Source organism: Haliotis rufescens, unplaced genomic scaffold, assembly GCF_023055435.1.
Source record: "Haliotis rufescens isolate VD_foot unplaced genomic scaffold, xgHalRufe1.0.p SCAF_16, whole genome shotgun sequence".
Taxonomy (NCBI): Eukaryota; Metazoa; Mollusca; class Gastropoda; order Lepetellida; family Haliotidae; genus Haliotis; species Haliotis rufescens.
The window spans coordinates 22,536,403-22,555,327 of NW_025963846.1; the positions used below are offsets into that span (position 1 = coordinate 22,536,403).

General features: G+C 41.9%; 1 protein-coding gene across 2 annotated transcripts in view; it reads right to left on the reverse strand.

The window, feature by feature from the left end:
• LOC124133853 (glutamine--tRNA ligase-like) overlaps positions 1-18,925 on the reverse strand; it is a 97,759-nt gene that overhangs the window by 57,519 nt on the left and 21,315 nt on the right. For both annotated transcript variants that reach the window (XM_048397004.1, XM_048397005.1), the window contains exons 19-22: positions 18,281-18,373; positions 16,130-16,257; positions 15,270-15,336; positions 10,436-10,561 (exon numbers count right to left, since the gene is read on the reverse strand). In XM_048397004.1, the coding sequence (XP_048252961.1) occupies positions 10,436-10,561; positions 15,270-15,336; positions 16,130-16,257; positions 18,281-18,373 (414 nt within the window). The remainder of the gene's footprint in view (positions 1-10,435; positions 10,562-15,269; positions 15,337-16,129; positions 16,258-18,280; positions 18,374-18,925) is intronic.

The following is an 18,925-nucleotide window of genomic DNA, read 5'->3' on the forward strand; positions in this document are numbered from 1 at the left end:
TGCTTGTTTGTTGTTAAACGCAACATTCAGCAATATTCCAGATATATGACAGCGGTATCTGGACAAGACAATCCAGTGATTGACATCATGAGCATTGATAATTCCAATTAGGATATGATGAAATGTATCAACCAAGTCAACGAACCTGACCACCCAATCCCGTTAGTCGACAAACATAGTCGCCTGTTACGCAAGCATGGGTTGCTGAAGACCTATTCTAACCCGGATCTTCACTGAGCTCAAAGATAGAAGCCATATTGGGAACTCAACCCTGGCCTTCGGTTTGACAAGCAAACACCTTCACACTAACCTAAAACATTTCAACAGAAAATACTGACCACAAAGTATGATCAAATCTGATGATCTGCTTTCTTGTAAGCCAAAACCACATATGGGAATAATTTAATTTCATATCTAGCTTTGATAAAAATAGGTATGTATTTCAGACGATGCTCCAGGAGTCTAGTTTTGGGCTTAAGCAGTTTAGAAAATGAGATAGGATTTAGAATTTGAGTTATCACGGCCTTGACACGTTTTGTGTGTGTGTGTGTGTGTGTGTGTGTGTGTGTGTGTGTGTGTGTGTGTGTGTGTGTGTGTGTGTGTGTGTGTGTGTGCGTGGGTGCGTGGGTGCGTGCGTGCGTGTCTGTCTGTATGTGAGCGTGTGTGTGTGTGTGTGTGTGTGTCTTTTGTGTGAAGTCAGCAATATTCCAGCTGTATGTAATTAATCTAGTCTGGACCCGACAAACCAGTGATTGATGCTATGAGCAATGATCCACCCTCATCCCAATGATACGCAATCAACCAAGTCACCTGACCTTGGGGTAAGGTGATTAATTGTCTGTATTTTACGTAAATTCCCAGTTTTATCTGGAGCTCTGGTCTACACTGAGAAGGTAGATACCTTGGTTCTTGTTATTGGCTCACCCATTAATCATCTCAGGCCACACGTTTTTAATGTTATGTTTCACGGATTTATTCCAGCTTTCCACACATGATTGGTCGAAATCAAAATCAATATCAATAGCTGTGTCAATAATTTATTTATGTATGTGAAGACCGCCTCCGTGCACTTGTGGTGGAGCGTCCGCCCGGAGAGCGGAAGGTCCGGGGTTCGATCCCGGGCCGCGTCATACAAAAAGACGTTAAAAGATTGTACTTGTTGTTACCATGTCTGGCGCTCGGCATTAAGGGGCTAAAACAAGGACTGGTCGGCTCGGAGTCAGTATACTGTGTCTGAGTGGGGTATTCATGTTAAACTGCGGCATGGTATCTCAGTGAGCTAGCACTATAAATCGGCATCAGTCCGGACTAGTACAAGCAGCCACACACACAAATACACGTGCACGCACGTCGCTATATAAGTGCAATAATCTTGGACGCGACGTTAAACCCAATTTCACCTCACCTTATGTATGTGAAAGTCATTCTGCCGTGGAGTTAAAACTGCAGCTGGCTTCTTGAATCACTGATAGTGATGTTGACACGGAATTCATTCTGTATAAGAGGGTTTATATTACTAGCAGGAGACATTTAATTTATTTATTTCCAGATCCTTTTCAGAAGGCCCTGAATCGGCATTAGAAACAACAACAAAGCTGTTGACCATCAAAATTTTCAGGTCTTCATGTTCTTCCAAACGCTTACCAAAAACGGATCAAATTTACCATAAGAAACAAAACTTAATGACAGGACCTTAAACATCTTTCATACAAGTTTGACAGGCTGTTATATGTTATCAAGCAATACAACTGACCAGGGGTCCGGAAACCGTCATATGCGCCGGACATGTCCGATTGGGAATCTCAAATGTCCGTTTTAAAATATTGCTTACCGGACATTTTAAAAAGTATTGTCCGGACATTCTTAAATTTTGACCGGACATGATCAACAGTTAGGACTTGTAATGTGTGTGAAAAGTCGTACTAAAATACGCTATTTGAAGGGGGCGTGGCCTAAATGCAAATGTCCGATTGGGATTTTAAATTTTCCGGACCCCTGCAACTGACTGAGATTTTGTTAAAGCAGACACAATGTATGGATAACAACTTCTTTAATACAGTCTTGCTTGACAACGGTACAAGGTTCTATACCAAAACGTCGCCTTTACAGTATTAAAGAAGTTGTTATCGATAAATTGTGTCTTCTTTGTCATCTGTCAACTTCTAAGTAATGCCTATGAGGTTTTGTTGTGAATATCAATTTTTCTGGACACATGAAGTCCATTTCCAAGAGAAACAAATTCATAACATTCATAGAAAGTATTCAAATGTTCAACAGTTTTTGTATTTCAGGGCTGTTTTACCAAGTTTGAATTACCGGGTTTGGGTTTGTGCCAGACTTTTCAACAAGTTTCAATTTCTCGGTTTTGGTTTGTGCCGTTTACGATTTTGGCCACTATTTTGGAAACTACGTTTTGTTTGGAAGTTGATAGCTGCGGTTATCGACAAACTTTGACTTTAGTGGGGATTTGAGGCACCAAAATTTTGTGAGTATGACCGGGGAATGCTTTGTTTGCAGCCAATATATATACTACTCAAAAGAAGTTAAGGATCACCTGATTCTTTCATATTACAATAGTTAATCTCTCATGCCATGACAGATTAACTTTACCAATATGAAAGAATCGGGTGATCCTTAACTTCCTTTGAGTAGTATATTTCTACTGCAGCTTACATGTTGTTAAACGGTAAATTTTGTATATTTTATCGCGGAAGATTTCGATCGTTGTAACTGCTTAAAATCCGGAAAATCCCACAATAATATCTATACTATATATATAATAATGCTGTCTGCATTATGGTGTAACAATATGATATTTTCATGCTATTTTCACATTCATGTATTATTTCTTTTGTAGATTAATTTAATTTGGTTTGAATTTCATACTTATTAGGCTTTGTTTATTTTATTACAGCTTGTACCAGTCAATGTACCAGTCTCAGTCATTCAGTCAAAGTCAGCTTTGTAAACCAGTGAACATTATGACAGTCGGTCGATCAGTCAAGTTTGTACAGTCAAGACAGTCGGTCAACCACAATATGTTGTCAAGGTTGAATTGGTCAGCCAAACTGTTTGAATGATGATTTGGAGTAATGTGAAAATTGTGACATTTGTCCATCTGTCTGCGGTCAGTTGGACTTGTGATATGGTTAGTGAGTGAGTGAGTGAGTTTGGTATTACCCCGCTTTTAGCAATATTCCAGCAATATCACGGCGGGGGACACCACAAATGGGCTTCACACATTGTACCCATGTCCGGATTCGAACCCGGGTCTTCGGCGTGACGAGCGAACGCTTTAACCACCAGGCTACCCGACCGCCCCGTGATATGGTTAGAAAAATGTGTTTAACAGCTGCGGTTGTTGAATAAATGACTGCGTACAGAAATATTGCCTTAAATTTCATACCCTACAACAACGGAAAGTATTCAAATGTTCAAGTGTAAGTGCTGAAATATAAAAATCTGTAATTGGCTTCCAAAACAAACCTATTTAGGGAAGAGGCCAAAAGCTACCAGAGCAGCGGTGCATGACAAATGTTTTCATTGGTTCACATGAACACTGGTTAGTAAGAATACGTTGTCTGTTTCCACTGAGTTGACAATTCAAGCGCAGATGAAGATGAAGAGTGGGCCTCTCACAGACCAGACAACAACATTACATTGTTGAGTGTGCGAAACGACCTTTGATCTTAACATTGTGAATAATTCTTGTTTAACGCCGCACTCAGCAATATTCCAGCTATATAATGGCTGCCAGCAAATAATCGAGTCTGGACCAGACAATCCAGTGATTGATATCATGAGCATCGATCTACATAATTGGGATATGATGTCATGCATCAACTAAGTCAGCAAGCCTGGCCACCTGATCCTGTTAGTTGCCTCTTACGACAAGCATAGTCGCCTATTACGGCAAGCATGGGTTGCTGAAGACCTATTCTACCCTGGATCTTCACGGGTATCTTAAAAGAAAGTGACATTGGTCACCAACAAACATAATCTGTAAACACCTGTCATTGTAAACCTACCAACAAGCAGGGCCACCTGATCTTGTTAGTAATGAGTGAGTGAGTATGGTTTTACGCCGCTTTTAGCAATATTCCAGCAATATCACGGCGGGGGTCACCAGAAATGGGCTTCACACATTGTACCCATGTCGTGAATCGAACCCGGGTCTTCGGCATGACAAGCGAACGCTTTAACCACTAGGCTACCCGACCGCCCGATCCTGTTAGTTGCTCTTACGACAAGCATAGGCTCCTTTTACTGCAAGCATGGGTTGCTGAACAATTAAAGTAACAACTGATGTCTGTATTTAGCTTTTTATGACCGACATCCTGGTGTGTTACCATAAACCACCTGCTGTGTTTGGAGATGAGAGATCACATCATCAAAAATCAGTCTGGGATCAATCCCGAGTAAACGACTTAAAGCATCATGTTGCTGCTAATGTTTTATGTAAGTTGTGGACACTGTTATAAAACGGATGACCAGACAGAAAAGCCTGCGATATGATTAAAACTTTAGTGGCGGAAGAGTGAGTGAGTGAGTGAGTTGGGTTTAATGCCGCTTTTAACAATATTCCAGTTATATCGCGGCGTGTCAGCTTAATGTGGGAGGAAAGCCTGAAGTGATGCAGGTCTCAGACGTTTACCACTTCGGTGAAACCCAAGAGCACGGGTATGGTGCTGACAAACCTAGAAACATAATCTGGGCGAACTGGGATTCGAACCCACAATCATAGGTTTCTGGCGTGTCCAAGGGACGCAACTCTGCACAGCAAATCGCAGCGCCTTTGACGACTGGGCCACCCGTGCCCCCCAGTGGCGGAAGAGGGCAGACTGGGTACTGACCTATTCCTGAAATTGCACAGCACGATAAAATTGGGGAACCAGTTTAATAGCCCCAGTTTTGGATTTTGTTCATTTTAGTAGTCATTGAGACTATCGGTTTTTTGCATCTGCATCTATTTCCGTTTTTCAAATTTGATTTTGGTCAAACATTTGTAATTAAAAATGCCCTAAAGTATTCATATCTGCAAAGTTGCTAGGTTCTTCATTAGACTAACTAATTATCATGTCAACCGGAAAGTCATTACATTTGAAGACAAACTGCAAGTAGACGTAATAAATTTAACCAAAGTCTACAATTACATCTCAATGAGTTTTTCCTTTGAAGAAAGTTCTCTTTGAGTTTAAATGCACAACAAATTAATCATAGGAAATGTAAAGCTTAGGGAAGACATCTCAAGTTATTACGACAAAAGTTCCCCAACATCTAAGACCACAGAAACGCAATCAACTAGCGTCTATCTCAAGGAGACTGCAATAAACGAGCTTTGAGACCATACTGTAACCTACATCCACATTCTAATAACATGCAGTCTAAAGCATTTGAAACATTTAAAGAGCGATCACAACACATGAATTGAGTCCTTATCAACCAGGATTTTTCTCAATTTGACTGTCAGACTCAATTAGTCAATCTGTTCGCCTTCATTCTCCCAGCATAACAAGTTTGGTCTTCTAATGAGCCCGAAACCAAAAATTCCGACCAGCTCAATGTGAGGTAAAATAGCTCTCTCAGCAGGAGAAGAAATTGCAACTGATTTTATCGTTGCTAAAACACCACAAGGAATGGAATGAACCGGATCTTAAGGGGCACTAACATACAAACAATCCTGAAAGCGTGATTTAATTTCAATACTAATTGGCTCCCTACCATCAAGGTAGACATGGTTATATATACGTCCGATAGTGCCATCGACAATCGCCTGTACCCGTGGCTATGCCTGGTTGAACAGCCAGCTTCCCTTCCCCTGATCTGCAGTGAATGCTCCCTGTCTAAGTCCCCTGCGGTGATGTGACCCTCCCTGTCATCAGATTGGGGGTAAAACAGATGAGGAGTATTGCCAGACTTAAACACGGGAATTGCATAAGATAAATACATGAACAAGCTGAGATAAGATCAATGACACCTTGACAGGTGACGAGGCAATGGAGAGAGGAACCCGTTTGATACTGACTGAAAATGTAGCAACAGAAAGAAGCCCCACTGTACAGGCTAATTTAAAGCTTGGAGGAACAGGTTGATAACACACAATGGGAGTTTCAAAATGAACATGCGCGAGCAGTACCCTCCGGCAGAGTATTCAATGGAGCTTTCTTGTGGGTTTCCTTGATGTTTTAGGATAACAGCTTAAATGGAGTTTAAAGAGTAAATGTGAGATACTTTCATGCAAGATCAAGGGATTATTTTATGTATCGTCATAATTTGCTGCTCGCCACACATAGTGGTTCTTGCTGTACATAGTTGCTGTGGCAGCTTGAACATTTGCAGTGCTAACTTCGTTACTAACTATTTGTTTGTCTGAAAACCATGCTGTACTAAACATGATAAAAGTGAGTGAGTGAGTGAGTGAGTGAGTGAGTGAGTGAGTGAGTGAGTGAGTGAGGTTTTACACTGCTTTTAGCAATATTTCAGCAATATCACGGCGGGGGACACCAGAAATGGGTTTCACACATTGTACCCATGTTGGGGATCGAACCCGGGTCTTTGGCGTGACAAGCGAACGCTTTAACCACGATGCTACCCTACTGCCCCTATCCGACACAATGAAACCTCAAACATCAGGGAACCATTTTCTGGATATTACTGATGGCAACATCTATAGTCTAAGGAGTATTTTTGGTGAAAGTTGTGTCAAACTCTTTTGTGAATCCCTAAAAAAGGTACATGTACGTACCCCTGTCATGATAGCAAGTCATTGGTGTAGGGGCGTGTAACTGGGGTCGGGTGGGTACTGAGTAGCACCCCGTTACCCACAGGACAGGATTATTTTATGACAAAAATAATCTAAAACTACAAGTCATTTCATGTTCGCATATTTTTCTGACCCATTCCTTCTGACTTTTGTATGTTTGAATAATGATAAAATATTCAGGCAACTTCAGTGTATGCATGACCAGATTGTTTTATAGGTCAGAGGGGTACTCAAAGTACGTGATCTAGACTACCGGACTTTCATTTTTGTGGAAGCCTCGGTGGCTGAGTGGGTTAGATTGCTGACTTTGTGTGCTGGCGATTAGGCTTAGCTCTGGCAAGTGTGGGTTCGAATCCCGCATGGGACTCAGCCCCCAAAAAGTACGAGAATCTGTTCTTTACTAAGAAAGTGTTATCCCAAATATAACATTTGTTACATGTTTTATAGGTGTATATAAACACATTTTGCCAGGTCTACAGTCACACTATTCCCTATCGGACAGTCTGTACCTGTCTCTTGAGACCTACAGTGGGTACCCAGCTTTGGTCGGGTAATACGAGGTGGGTACCCAGCTTGGGTCGGGTAATACGAGGTGGGTACCCAGCTTGGGTCGGGTAATACGAGGTGGGTACCCAGGTAGTACATTTGGACTCGTTCCAGCCCTACATTGGTGCAAATATTTGATCTGAATTTTGTTTTGGCACAATTCCCAGATTCAACCAAGTAACAGTGTGACAGCAATGGGTTCAGTTCGTAACTCTGCCAGTCAGCCTGGGGACTTCCACATCACCAGGTCATGTAAGGAGGTATGATCTAAGTCCTCACTCCATCTTGTCAACACATTCCTGTCTACAGTCTTCACATGTCAACAAAACTGTTAAATGTTTGTTTTTTCACAAACACATGTTTTGAGCACTGATGACTTCCATCACTGCACAAGGCTATATTGTATGTCATGTAAAATGTTCAAAGGAATCTGGCCCCTATCCAGAGGTCTTTGTCATAAAAACAAGTTTCTTCTGTATGAAGGGACACTGGTAGCAAACAAGCTCTCCAGACAAAATAGAAATCAAGCAAAACTGTTTTCAACAAACAAATATTAGGAAGTATAGAATTATTTTGCAGTTCCAAAATGTAGCCAAGCAGGCTTTGAGTCCTTTTCTTCTGTCCTTCGCATGTTCAGGATTAACTACATGTATGAAGCTCTGAGAGTGCCATTCTTCAATAAGAAGCAGCCAGGAGAGGAAATACATGATGCTTCATCACCATATTCAATACAAGAAGCAGTCATGGGGGGAAATACATGATGCTTCATCACCAGATTCAATACAAGAAGCAGTCAGGAGGGGAAATACATGATGCTTCATCACCATATTCAATACAAGAAGCAGTCAGGAGGGGAAATACATGATGCTTCATCACCATATTCAATTCAAGAAGCAGTCAGGAGGGGAAATACATGATGCTTCATCACCAGATTCAATACAAAAAGCAGTCATTGGGGGAAATACATGATGCTTCATCAGCAGACTCAATACAAGAAGCAGTCATTGGGGGAAATACATGATGCTTCATCAGCAGACTCAATACAAGAAGCAGTCAGGAGGGGAAATACATGATGCTTCATCACCAGATTCAATACAAGAAGCAGTCAGGAGGGGAAATACATGATGCTTCATCACCAGATTCAATACAAAAAGCAGTCATTGAGGGAAATACATGATGCTTCATCACCAGGTTCAATACAAGAAGCAGTCATGGGGGGAAATACATGATGCTTCATCAGCAGACTCAATACAAGAAGCAGTCAGGAGGGGAAATACATGATGCTTCATCACCAGATTCAATACAAGAAGCAGTCAGGAGGGGAAATACATGATGCTTCATCACCAGATTCAATACAAGAAGCAGTCAGGAGGGGAAATACATGATGCTTCATCACCAGATTCAATACAAGAAGCAGTCATTGGGGGAAATACATGATGCTTCATCACCAGATTCAATACAAGAAGCAGTCAGGAGGGGAAATACATGATGCTTCATCACCAGATTCAATACAAAAAGCAGTCATTGGGGGAAATACATGATGCTTCATCACCAGATTCAATACAAGAAGCAGTCATTGGGGGAAATACATGATGCTTCATCAGCAGACTCAATACAAGAAGCAGTCAGGAGGGGAAATACATGATGCTTCATCACCAGATTCAATACAAGAAGCAGTCAGGAGGGGAAATACATGATGCTTCTTCACCATATTCAATAAAAGAAGCAGTCATGGGGGGAAATACATGATGCTTCATCAGCAGACTCAATACAAGAAGCAGTCAGGAGGGGAAATACATGATGCTTCATCACCAGATTCAATACAAGAAGCAGTCAGGAGGGGAAATACATGATGCTTCATCACCAGATTCAATACAAAAAGCAGTCATTGGGGGAAATACATGATGCTTCATCACCAGATTCAATACAAGAAGCAGTCATTGGGGGAAATACATGATGCTTCATCACCAGATTCAATACAAGAAGCAGTCAGGAGGGGAAATACGTGATGCTTCATCACCAGATTCAATACAAAAAGCAGTCATTGGGGGAAATACATGATGCTTCATCACCAGATTCAATACAAAAAGCAGTCATTGGGGGAAATACATGATGCTTCATCAGCAGACTCAATACAAGAAGCAGTCAGGAGGGGAAATACATGATGCTTCATCACCAGATTCAATACAAGAAGCAGTCAGGAGGGGAAATACATGATGCTTCATCACCAGATTCAATACAAAAAGCAGTCATTGGGGGAAATACATGATGCTTCATCACCAGACTCAATACAAGAAGCAGTCAGGAGGGGAAATACATGATGCTTCATCACCAGATTCAATACAAGAAGTAGTCATGGGGGGAAATACATGATGCTTCACCACCAGATTCAATACAAGAAGCAGTCAGGAGGGGAAATACATGATGCTTCATCACCAGATTCAATACAAAAAGCAGTCATTGGGGGAAATACATGATGCTTCATCAGCAGACTCAATACAAGAAGCAGTCAGGAGGGGAAATACATGATGCTTCATCACCAGATTCAATACAAGAAGCAGTCATGGGGGGAAATACATGATGCTTCATCAGCAGACTCAATACAAGAAGCATTCATGGGGGGAAATACATGATGCTTCATCACCAGATTCAATACAAGAAGCAGTCAGGAGGGGAAATACATGATGCTTCATCACCAGATTCAATACAAGAAGCAGTCAGGAGGGGAAATACATAATGCTTCATCACCAGATTCAATACAAGAAGCAGTCAGGAGGGGAAATACATAATTCTTCATTACCGGATCTAATACAAGAAGCAGTCAGGAGGGGAAATACATAATGCTTCATCACCAGATCTAACACAAAGCAGTAGGAAGTGGAAGCTCATGGACTTTCACCCCCTTTTCTCTTGACTGCTTCAAGTCAAGGCAATCATAAAAATCGGAATCTGGATTTTCCTGAATGAAAGGAATATGGACATGAGTTTATCACAATTCATGTTCATACTACCTGTTGGAAAGTTTATTAAAAAAAAAATCAATGTTTGGGAACAATCCAATTTTCATCAAGCCCTTCAAAGTTATTGAAGAACGTAAAATTTCTCTGCAAAACATCTTCAACTTACCAATTCTGATGTAGAGTCTGGGTCGACGCTGAAGAAGCCATTCCGCTCAAACTGGAACTTGTCAAATGTTTTGGCCCCCTTCACCGATACATCCACCATTGCGCCTTTTATCACAGACAGCGAGTCCTGCAAGGTAAAACGTACAATGACTATTCAGGGGTAGAAACTAACATATTAAGTCCACTAGTCCTTAGAATGATAACATAGAACAAAATCCTTAAAATGGGCCAATTTCTACTAGTCCTTAGGATACCTTTACTATTGGGCTTTTTGGCAAGGACCACAGGACCAGTGCCAATTTCTAACGCTGCTTTTCGCTTTGTTTCTTATTTTATGCCACAGTCAGCAATATTTCAGCTGTATTATAATGGCATGCAAATAATCAAGTCTTGGACAGACAAAACAGTGGTTGATCTTATGAGAAAGAGCCCCATGCCGTCGGGTTGTAATGACACACAATCACCGAGCCTGACCATCCAATCAGTTAGTAGCCTGTCAGGACTAGCTAGAGAGTGGGAGTGTCCTATTCTGACTCCGAGCCTGACCATCCAATCAGTTTAGTAGCCTGTCAGGACTAGCTAGAGAGTGGGGGTGTCCTATTCTGACTCCGAGCCTGACCATCCAATCAGTTAGTAGCCTGTCAGGACTAGCTAGAGAGTGGGGGTGTCCTATTCTGACTCCGAGCCTGACCATCCAATCAGTTTAGTTGCCTGTCAGGAGTAGCAAGAGAGTGGGGGTGTCCTATTCTGACTCGGAGCCTGACCATCCAATCAGTTTAGTAGCCTGTCAGGACTAGCAAGAGAGTGGGAGTGTCCTATTCTGACTCCGAGCCTGACCATCCAATCAGTTTAGTTGCCTGTCAGGAGTAGCAAGAGAGTGGGGGTGTCCTTTTCTGACTCGGAGCCTGACCATCCAATCAGTTTAGTAGCCTGTCAGGACTAGCTAGAAAGTGGGAGTGTCCTATTCTGACTCCGAGCCTGACCATCCAATCAGTTTAGTTGCCTGTCAGGACTAGCTAGAGAGTGGGGGTGTCCTATTCTGACTCCGAGCCTGACCATCCAATCAGTTTAGTAGCCTGTCAGGACTAGCAAGAGAGTTGGGGTTCCCATTCTGACTCCGAGCCTGACCATCCAACCAGTTTAGTAGCCTGTCAGGACTAGCAAGAGAGTGGGGGTGTCCTATTCTGACTCCGAGCCTGACCATCCAATCAGTTTAGTTGCCTGTAAGGACTAGCAAGAGAGTGGGGTTGTCCTATTCTGACTCCGAGCCTGACCATCCAATCAGTTTAGTTGCCTGTCAGGACTAGCTAGAGAGTGGGGGTGTCCTATTCTGACTCCGAGCCTGACCATCCAATCAGTTTAGTTGCCTGTCAGGACTAGCTAGAGAGTGGGGGTGTCCTATTCTGAATCGGAGCCTGACCATCCAATCAGTTTAGTAGCCTGTCAGGACTAGCAAGAGAGTGGGAGTGTCCTATTCTGACTCCGAGCCTGACCATCCAATCAGTTTAGTAGTCTGTCAGGACTAGCAAGAGAGTGGGGGTGTCCTATTCTGACTCCATCCCACAAGAGTTACACAGTAGGGCTGGGACGGGTAACTCGGGTACTTGGGTCAGGTGGATCCTGAGTAGGACCCGGTTACCCACAGGACTACCCGGATGACATTAAAAATAAAATCCATGGTTACACCAGTACAAGTTGCAAATGTTCGCATTTCTTTCGGACTATGCACACATTCATTCTGTCTTTTAAATGCTTGTGTAAAGAAATAGCTTCAGTCAACTTCAGTGTGTACATGATCAGATTTGTTTATACTCTATCTAAATAACTTTTGCAAGGCTTTTGTAAAACAATTACCAACTGAAAATTTTGTAGCCAAATTAGACCTACAGGGTACCCGGGTAGGGTCGGGTAATAGGGTGTCTTGTCCCGGGTGGGCCATTTGGAACTGCCCTGTCATTTCACACAGACTATAAAACATATGCATATATTGTGGTAACTGGGAAAAAATCAAACAGAAATGAAGAAAATACCAACTACAGTCAAGTCCCGTTAATCCGACATTATTGGTTCAATTATGTCGGATTAACAAGTATGTTGGATAAACAAAATTGAGATTGAGGTAATCTAGGCATGTGATTATTCCTGTTTTGTTTATTTAAAGCAGTAATTGTTTATTATTAAGTATGTTTATCTCTGCAGCCGGTGAAATATGCAGCTACTCGCCGACTCGTCTCGCATCAAAACACGGGGCTGTGTACTCGCGGGCAGATGACCACGGAGTACCCTGATCACTGTGTCGGATTAACAAGACTGAGTGATTTCAGCATTTCGTTGCAAATAAGGTGTGTCGGAGTGGGAGACTGTCGGATTAACGGGTCCAAATAGCACTAATGAAATCGGTTCACATCATTTGTGTCGAATAAAGCCGATTGTCGGATTTAGGAGTGTCGGATTAACGAGACTTGACTGTACATCACTAATTGTTAAATATTTAATCCTAAGTGAGTGAGTGGCCTGTTCCATTTTTATCATTACAGTAGTAACAAAAAAATGTCACAATTTCCAATTTCTCCCGTAAATATACAGCCTTATATTAGCCTATCTGGTTATTTACCGATGTGGTTTCCACATACCGGTAGTGAAATAGGAAAGAAAACTGTTTTAAGAGAACATGGTCACACACCATGCACACAGTGAGTTTAAGTAAGTGTGTTTGCTGTATCACAGTATTTAGTGATATTCACTTATATCACAGAGTGTCAGCTTGCTGTGAGGGAAGGTCTGAACAAGTCTGAGACATCAAATGATTCAATACAATGCAAGCATGAACGATTATTCAGCATGTTTTGATGGACAGTGGAATGAAACCCAAAAATGTCATGCCCTGAGATTGACAATACATGGGAGGTAACTCCGGTTACAGTGATCTTATCTCACCTACTTCACCATTGCCTCTCCAACATTATACAACAGTACATAGTTCAGCAGTAATGTGTGTTACAGATTCACACTGACTTTGATAATCAACAGATTAAAAGACTTTACACTTTATTTATGCAAAGTAAAATTGTGGTTATCATTTTCTCCATTTCACTTACACATGCGCTGTGAAGCTCCAGTAAAATATCCAAATGTCTTATCACGATCATGTTTGTCCAATTAGGGTGCAGTGTTAGCTTAATCTTACAACCCTGGGGATCCATGACGCAATAAGCGCCCAGGGCGCTCTCAAAATTAGAAATAGGGGGCTCTTATTAGAATATTATTTTGGTGGAAAAAATCAGAGTTAAAGGATAAATTTCGTGGTTTGTGCTGACAGCCTGAAATGTTTATATACAACAGAAATATTTTTCCAGAATTTAATTCCCCATAATTAAGGGTGCATATAACACACAAGTGCGTATTATATGCAAATAAATAAGTCTTGTGTACATTGATCAATCGGAAGGGGTGCTAATTGGGGTGGTTCATGAGCCAATATATTAGCAAATATCGCCGTGGGCGGTTATTAGAGCGGGGCACTTATTTCGTTGAATACAGTAATATTACCATGCCTCCCTCGGGATGCAATATATTCTTTTTTCTGCGTCCATGCTATACATTTGTGCATACAGAACGCACATTATTCTGAGTCACGTCCAACCCTAGAGTGCATTCTGAATCACAGCAAAGAGGTGTAATACTTTTGTTTGCACTCAGCAATATTCCATCTACAGCAGCTGGTAAATAAGCAAGTACCGACCGATAATCCACTGATTGACATCATGAGCATCAATCTGCTGAAGTGGGATATGATGACATGCATCAATCAAGTCAGCGAGCGTGACCATCCGATCCTGTTAGTCACCTCTTATGACAAGCATGTGTTGCTGAAGACCTATTCTAACCCGGATCTTCATGTTACTTCAAATGTTTACTACCTAATGAAACTAAGAGGTTTTTTATTTTAAATTTAACCCAGACTGACAATTTGTTTTACAGAAGTACCAGTTATGTATTGATGTGTTAACTGCATATTGGAATGAGTATTGTTTTACGCCATTATAAGTAATAACTTAGCAACACGAGGTAGTAGGCGACACAAGAAATATGCTTCACGCATGTGGGGAATCAAACCCACGCCTTCAGATACTGTAAATCTTGAAATTCATGCGAAAAATGCGAGTAGTCTTTGTTTGCATTAATGAAACGTCGCATTTATGGCTCCAAAATGACCATCAACAATAAGACGGCCTCACAGCACACTTTGGATAGCGGAAAAACCAACTTGAATATAAACACAAACACATTTTATTGAGCAGTAGTTGTAACAAGTTTAACTATTTTGTCAACCAGGTTTAAACGGAATCATCATTTGTGAATGAATTTCTGTTCATACTTTAGGTTAAATTATACAAATAATAACAAAGCTGGTAATATTTTTAACCCAATATACCAGAACATTAAGTGTGAGTGAGTGAGTGAGTGAGTGAGTTAAACGCCGCTTTTAACAGTATTCCAGTTATATCGCGGCGTGTCAGCTTAATGTGGGAGGAAAGCCTGAAGTGATGCAGGTCTCAGACGTTTACCACATCGGTGAAACCCACAAGCACGGGTATGGTGCTGACAAACCAAGGAACATAATCGGGGCGAACCGGGATTCGAACCCACAATCATAGGTTTCTGGGGTGCCCAAGGGACGTAACTCTGCACAGCAAATCACGGCGCCTTAGACGACTGGGCCACCCATGCCCCCCGCCTGAACATAGAAAAGATATTGCAATATGTATTGTTCGAAAAGCATATTATTCAGTCCAGTCCAGTCCCATTGACGGCGTAGTTCCCCAGAAGCTCACCTTATTTACATCCGTCAGGAAACCACCAGGCACTTCACTGGCATCCTCCGGGTTTTTATGGTAGAACCTGCAAATAGACAAATAGAAATGAATTGAAAGTAAACAGTATAAATGACATACTACTTGCACTACCTTGGTAGGGGTTACAGCAATGCCTGAATATTTGGACCAATACCAAACAGTTGTTTGTTTCAACTTTCCAAACATTTCACATCTTGGGGGTGATATTGAGTTTTCTAATATGGCCACTTCCCTAATGAGTGTTCTAACGTCATCTTCCTGAGGCAAGGGAATTAACTGACTATAAAAGTCCAGTTTCCACCCTTGCCGAACAAGGCTGGAATTCCTGGGCTCGATCGTAGCGCCACCAGTGGCTATTACGAGTTATGTCTCTTCTATGCCTCTCCTTTAAACCAATCAGATTCCACCTCTCGTATAACTTGCATTTGCAACAAACAAAATGGCGGCACCAACTAAAGACGATCTGATCAATAATCAAAGATCTATATCGTATATAATGGGTCTTACATTGCACACAGCATAAAATTACGTGAGCACACTGATTAAAAACATGAAAAGATTTAGAAAACACCTGTTGACACCAAGTTGGTGGTGCACATGCTTTGCAAATACTGCAATCGACTGAAATCTGCACGACAGTTTACGAACAGGATTCCGATTTCGGTGCGTGATTTTGATTGGACTATGCATGGACTGGTTATTCCAGCCAAAATGTAACTCCATAATACCAGCCTAGTTCGGCAAGGGTTGAAACTGGACTTTTAAAGTCAGTTAACTCTCTTGCCTCGGGAAGATGACTAAAGTAGACTATATTTACAACATAAAGTATGTATACTTACAATCTTTCATAGAGTCGTATTTCACAGGGGAGAGGGTCGGACACCCAATGTATGAAAGCCTTTGGTTTTTCAGCTTCAGTTGCCTTCTTGCAAGAGACCAGCAGCTCTGTGGGTTTGCCTGCGTTGTCCTGCAATATACCGAGGTCATGTATCTACTGTGTGTGACTTGAATAGTCTTCCCACTACCCCTCACTATACCACTACCCTCCACTATACCACCACCTGTCACTATGCCAACAACCTTCCACTATACCACCTTTTACTATAATGCCAACCCTCCACTATACCACTACCCTTTACTATAATGCCAACCCTCCACTATACCACTACCCTTCACTATAATGCCAACCCCCAACTATACCACTACCCTTCACTATAATGCCAACCCTCCACTATTCCACCAACCCTTCACCATACCACTACCCTTCACTATAATGCCAACCCTCCACTATAATGCCAACCCTCCACTATACCACTACCCTTCACTATAATGCCAACCATCCACTATAATGCCAACCCTCCACTATACCACTACCCTTCACTTTAAAGCCAACCCTCCACTATACCACTACCCTCCACTATAATGCCAACCCTCCACTATACCACTACCCTTCCCTATAATGCCAACCCTCAACTATCCCACTACCCTTCACTATAATGCCAACCATCAATCCCACCACCCTTCACAATAATGCCATCCCTTCACTTCTCCATCAACCCTTCACCATACAACTACCCTTCACTAAGCCACCAAACCTTCACTATACCGCCACCTGTCACTTATGGCACTACTAGTTACTAGTTTATATAATTCCCAAATTTCAGTCAGATAACCGGACTGGCAACTTTGCAAAGTTACCAGACCAGATAAAATGTTGCCAGTCCAGATAAAATGTTGCCAGTCCTGATAAAATGTTGCCAGTCCAGAATGCTCCACAACAAAAGTAACAACAGGGTAAACATAAGAGCAGTACTGTTTAATGGTAGCTCTCAGAAGATAACAATAAACTGATGGATTGTTAACTACAGTTAATTCACCAGTTACATTCAATGAAAACTAGACTAATTTAGGGAATACAATAATAACCATCGGGCATGCACCGTCTTGGACTGTCAGACAGTTGGATATTTTAAATACTGTATTCACTATACCACTACCCTACACTACATCTCAACACTAAGTTGACAGGAAACGTTACATGTAACAAATGATTTGTTTGTTTGTTGTTTAATGACGCACTCAGCAATATACCAGCTATATGATGGCGGTCTGTAAATAATCAATTGACTTCATGAGCATCGATCTACGCAACTGGGATACGATGACATGCATCAACCAAGTCAGCAAGTCTGACCACCCAATCCCTTTAGTCGCAAGCATGGGTTGCTGAAGACCTATCCTACCCCGGATCTGCACGGGTTCAAGAAACAAATGAGGTAAGTTGTCCCAACGTCCAACACATCAGTAGTCTACAGTATGAACCCCTTTGGGACACAACCCAGTCCCACATACCACCCAACTGTAATCAGCATCTACAACAAGCATGCAATAATCAGAGTCTCTTATGCCTGGAATTCCCAGAGACGTAAGTTTTTAAGGGCGTTTTCTAGGAGCTGTATCGGCATAACAAATATAACATTGTCTCCAAGTTGAAAACTACATAAACAGTGCAATCATGTACTGATGTAGAAAACTAATCAGAGAAACATTGTTCAATTCAAAAATGAAAGGTGAGGTGAGGTGAAATTGGGTTTAAAGTCGCGTCCAAGATTATTGCACTTATATAGCGACGTGCATGCACGTGTGTGTGTGTGTGTGTGTGTGTGGCTGCTTGTACTAGTCCGGACTGATGCCGATTTATAGTGCTAGCTCACTGAGATACCATGTCGTAGTTTAACATGAATACCCCACTCAGACACAGTATACTGACTCCGAGCTGACCAGTCCTTGCTTTAACCCCTTAATGCCGAGCACCAGACAGGGTAACAACAAGTACCATCTTTTAACGTCTTTTGGTATGACGCGGCCGGGGATCGAACCCGGACCTTCCGCTCTCCGGGCGGACGCTCTACCACTAGACCACGGAGGCGGTCCGAAAAAGAAAGAGAAATAGGAACAAACCAAATAAATACCTGTCATTGTGAGCCTACCTTGTTGACTTTGTCGACTGATATGACATAGCCGGCGTGTCGAAGACCAACAGACTGGTTCAGGGCAAGCCTCTTGTAGTTCTTGTCTGCTTCCTGAGACAAACAGTCAGGTGAGGGAGTGAGTGAAGGTGTTTTGTTTTGTTTTTTGTTGTTTTGTTTTGTTGTTTTGTGTGTTTGTTTGTTGCCGCACCATATGAAGGTGGCCTGTAAATAATCAAGTCTGGACCAGACAAACCAGTGATTGATATTATTAGCAGCCTCATCGGGTTGGTTGGTTGCTTTGTTGTTTTACGCCACACTCAGCAATATTCCGGCTATATGACGGCGGTCTGTAAATAATCCAGTCTGGACCAGACAATCCAGTGATTGATATGAGCATCGATCCACGCAATTGGGATCGATGACATGCATCAACCAATCAGCGAGCCTGACCACCCGATCCCGTTTGTCGCCTCTTACGACAAGCATAGTCGCCTTTTACGGCAAGCTTAGTCGCCTAGCCTCATCAGGAGCATGATTCAATCAAGTCACTAAGTCTGACCACCAAAAGTGACAAAATAACTAAGTCACATAAAATGTCTTTTGAGTAATATATATATATATGCAATGCGGTAATTCAATAAAAATCAAATGAAAATAACAACA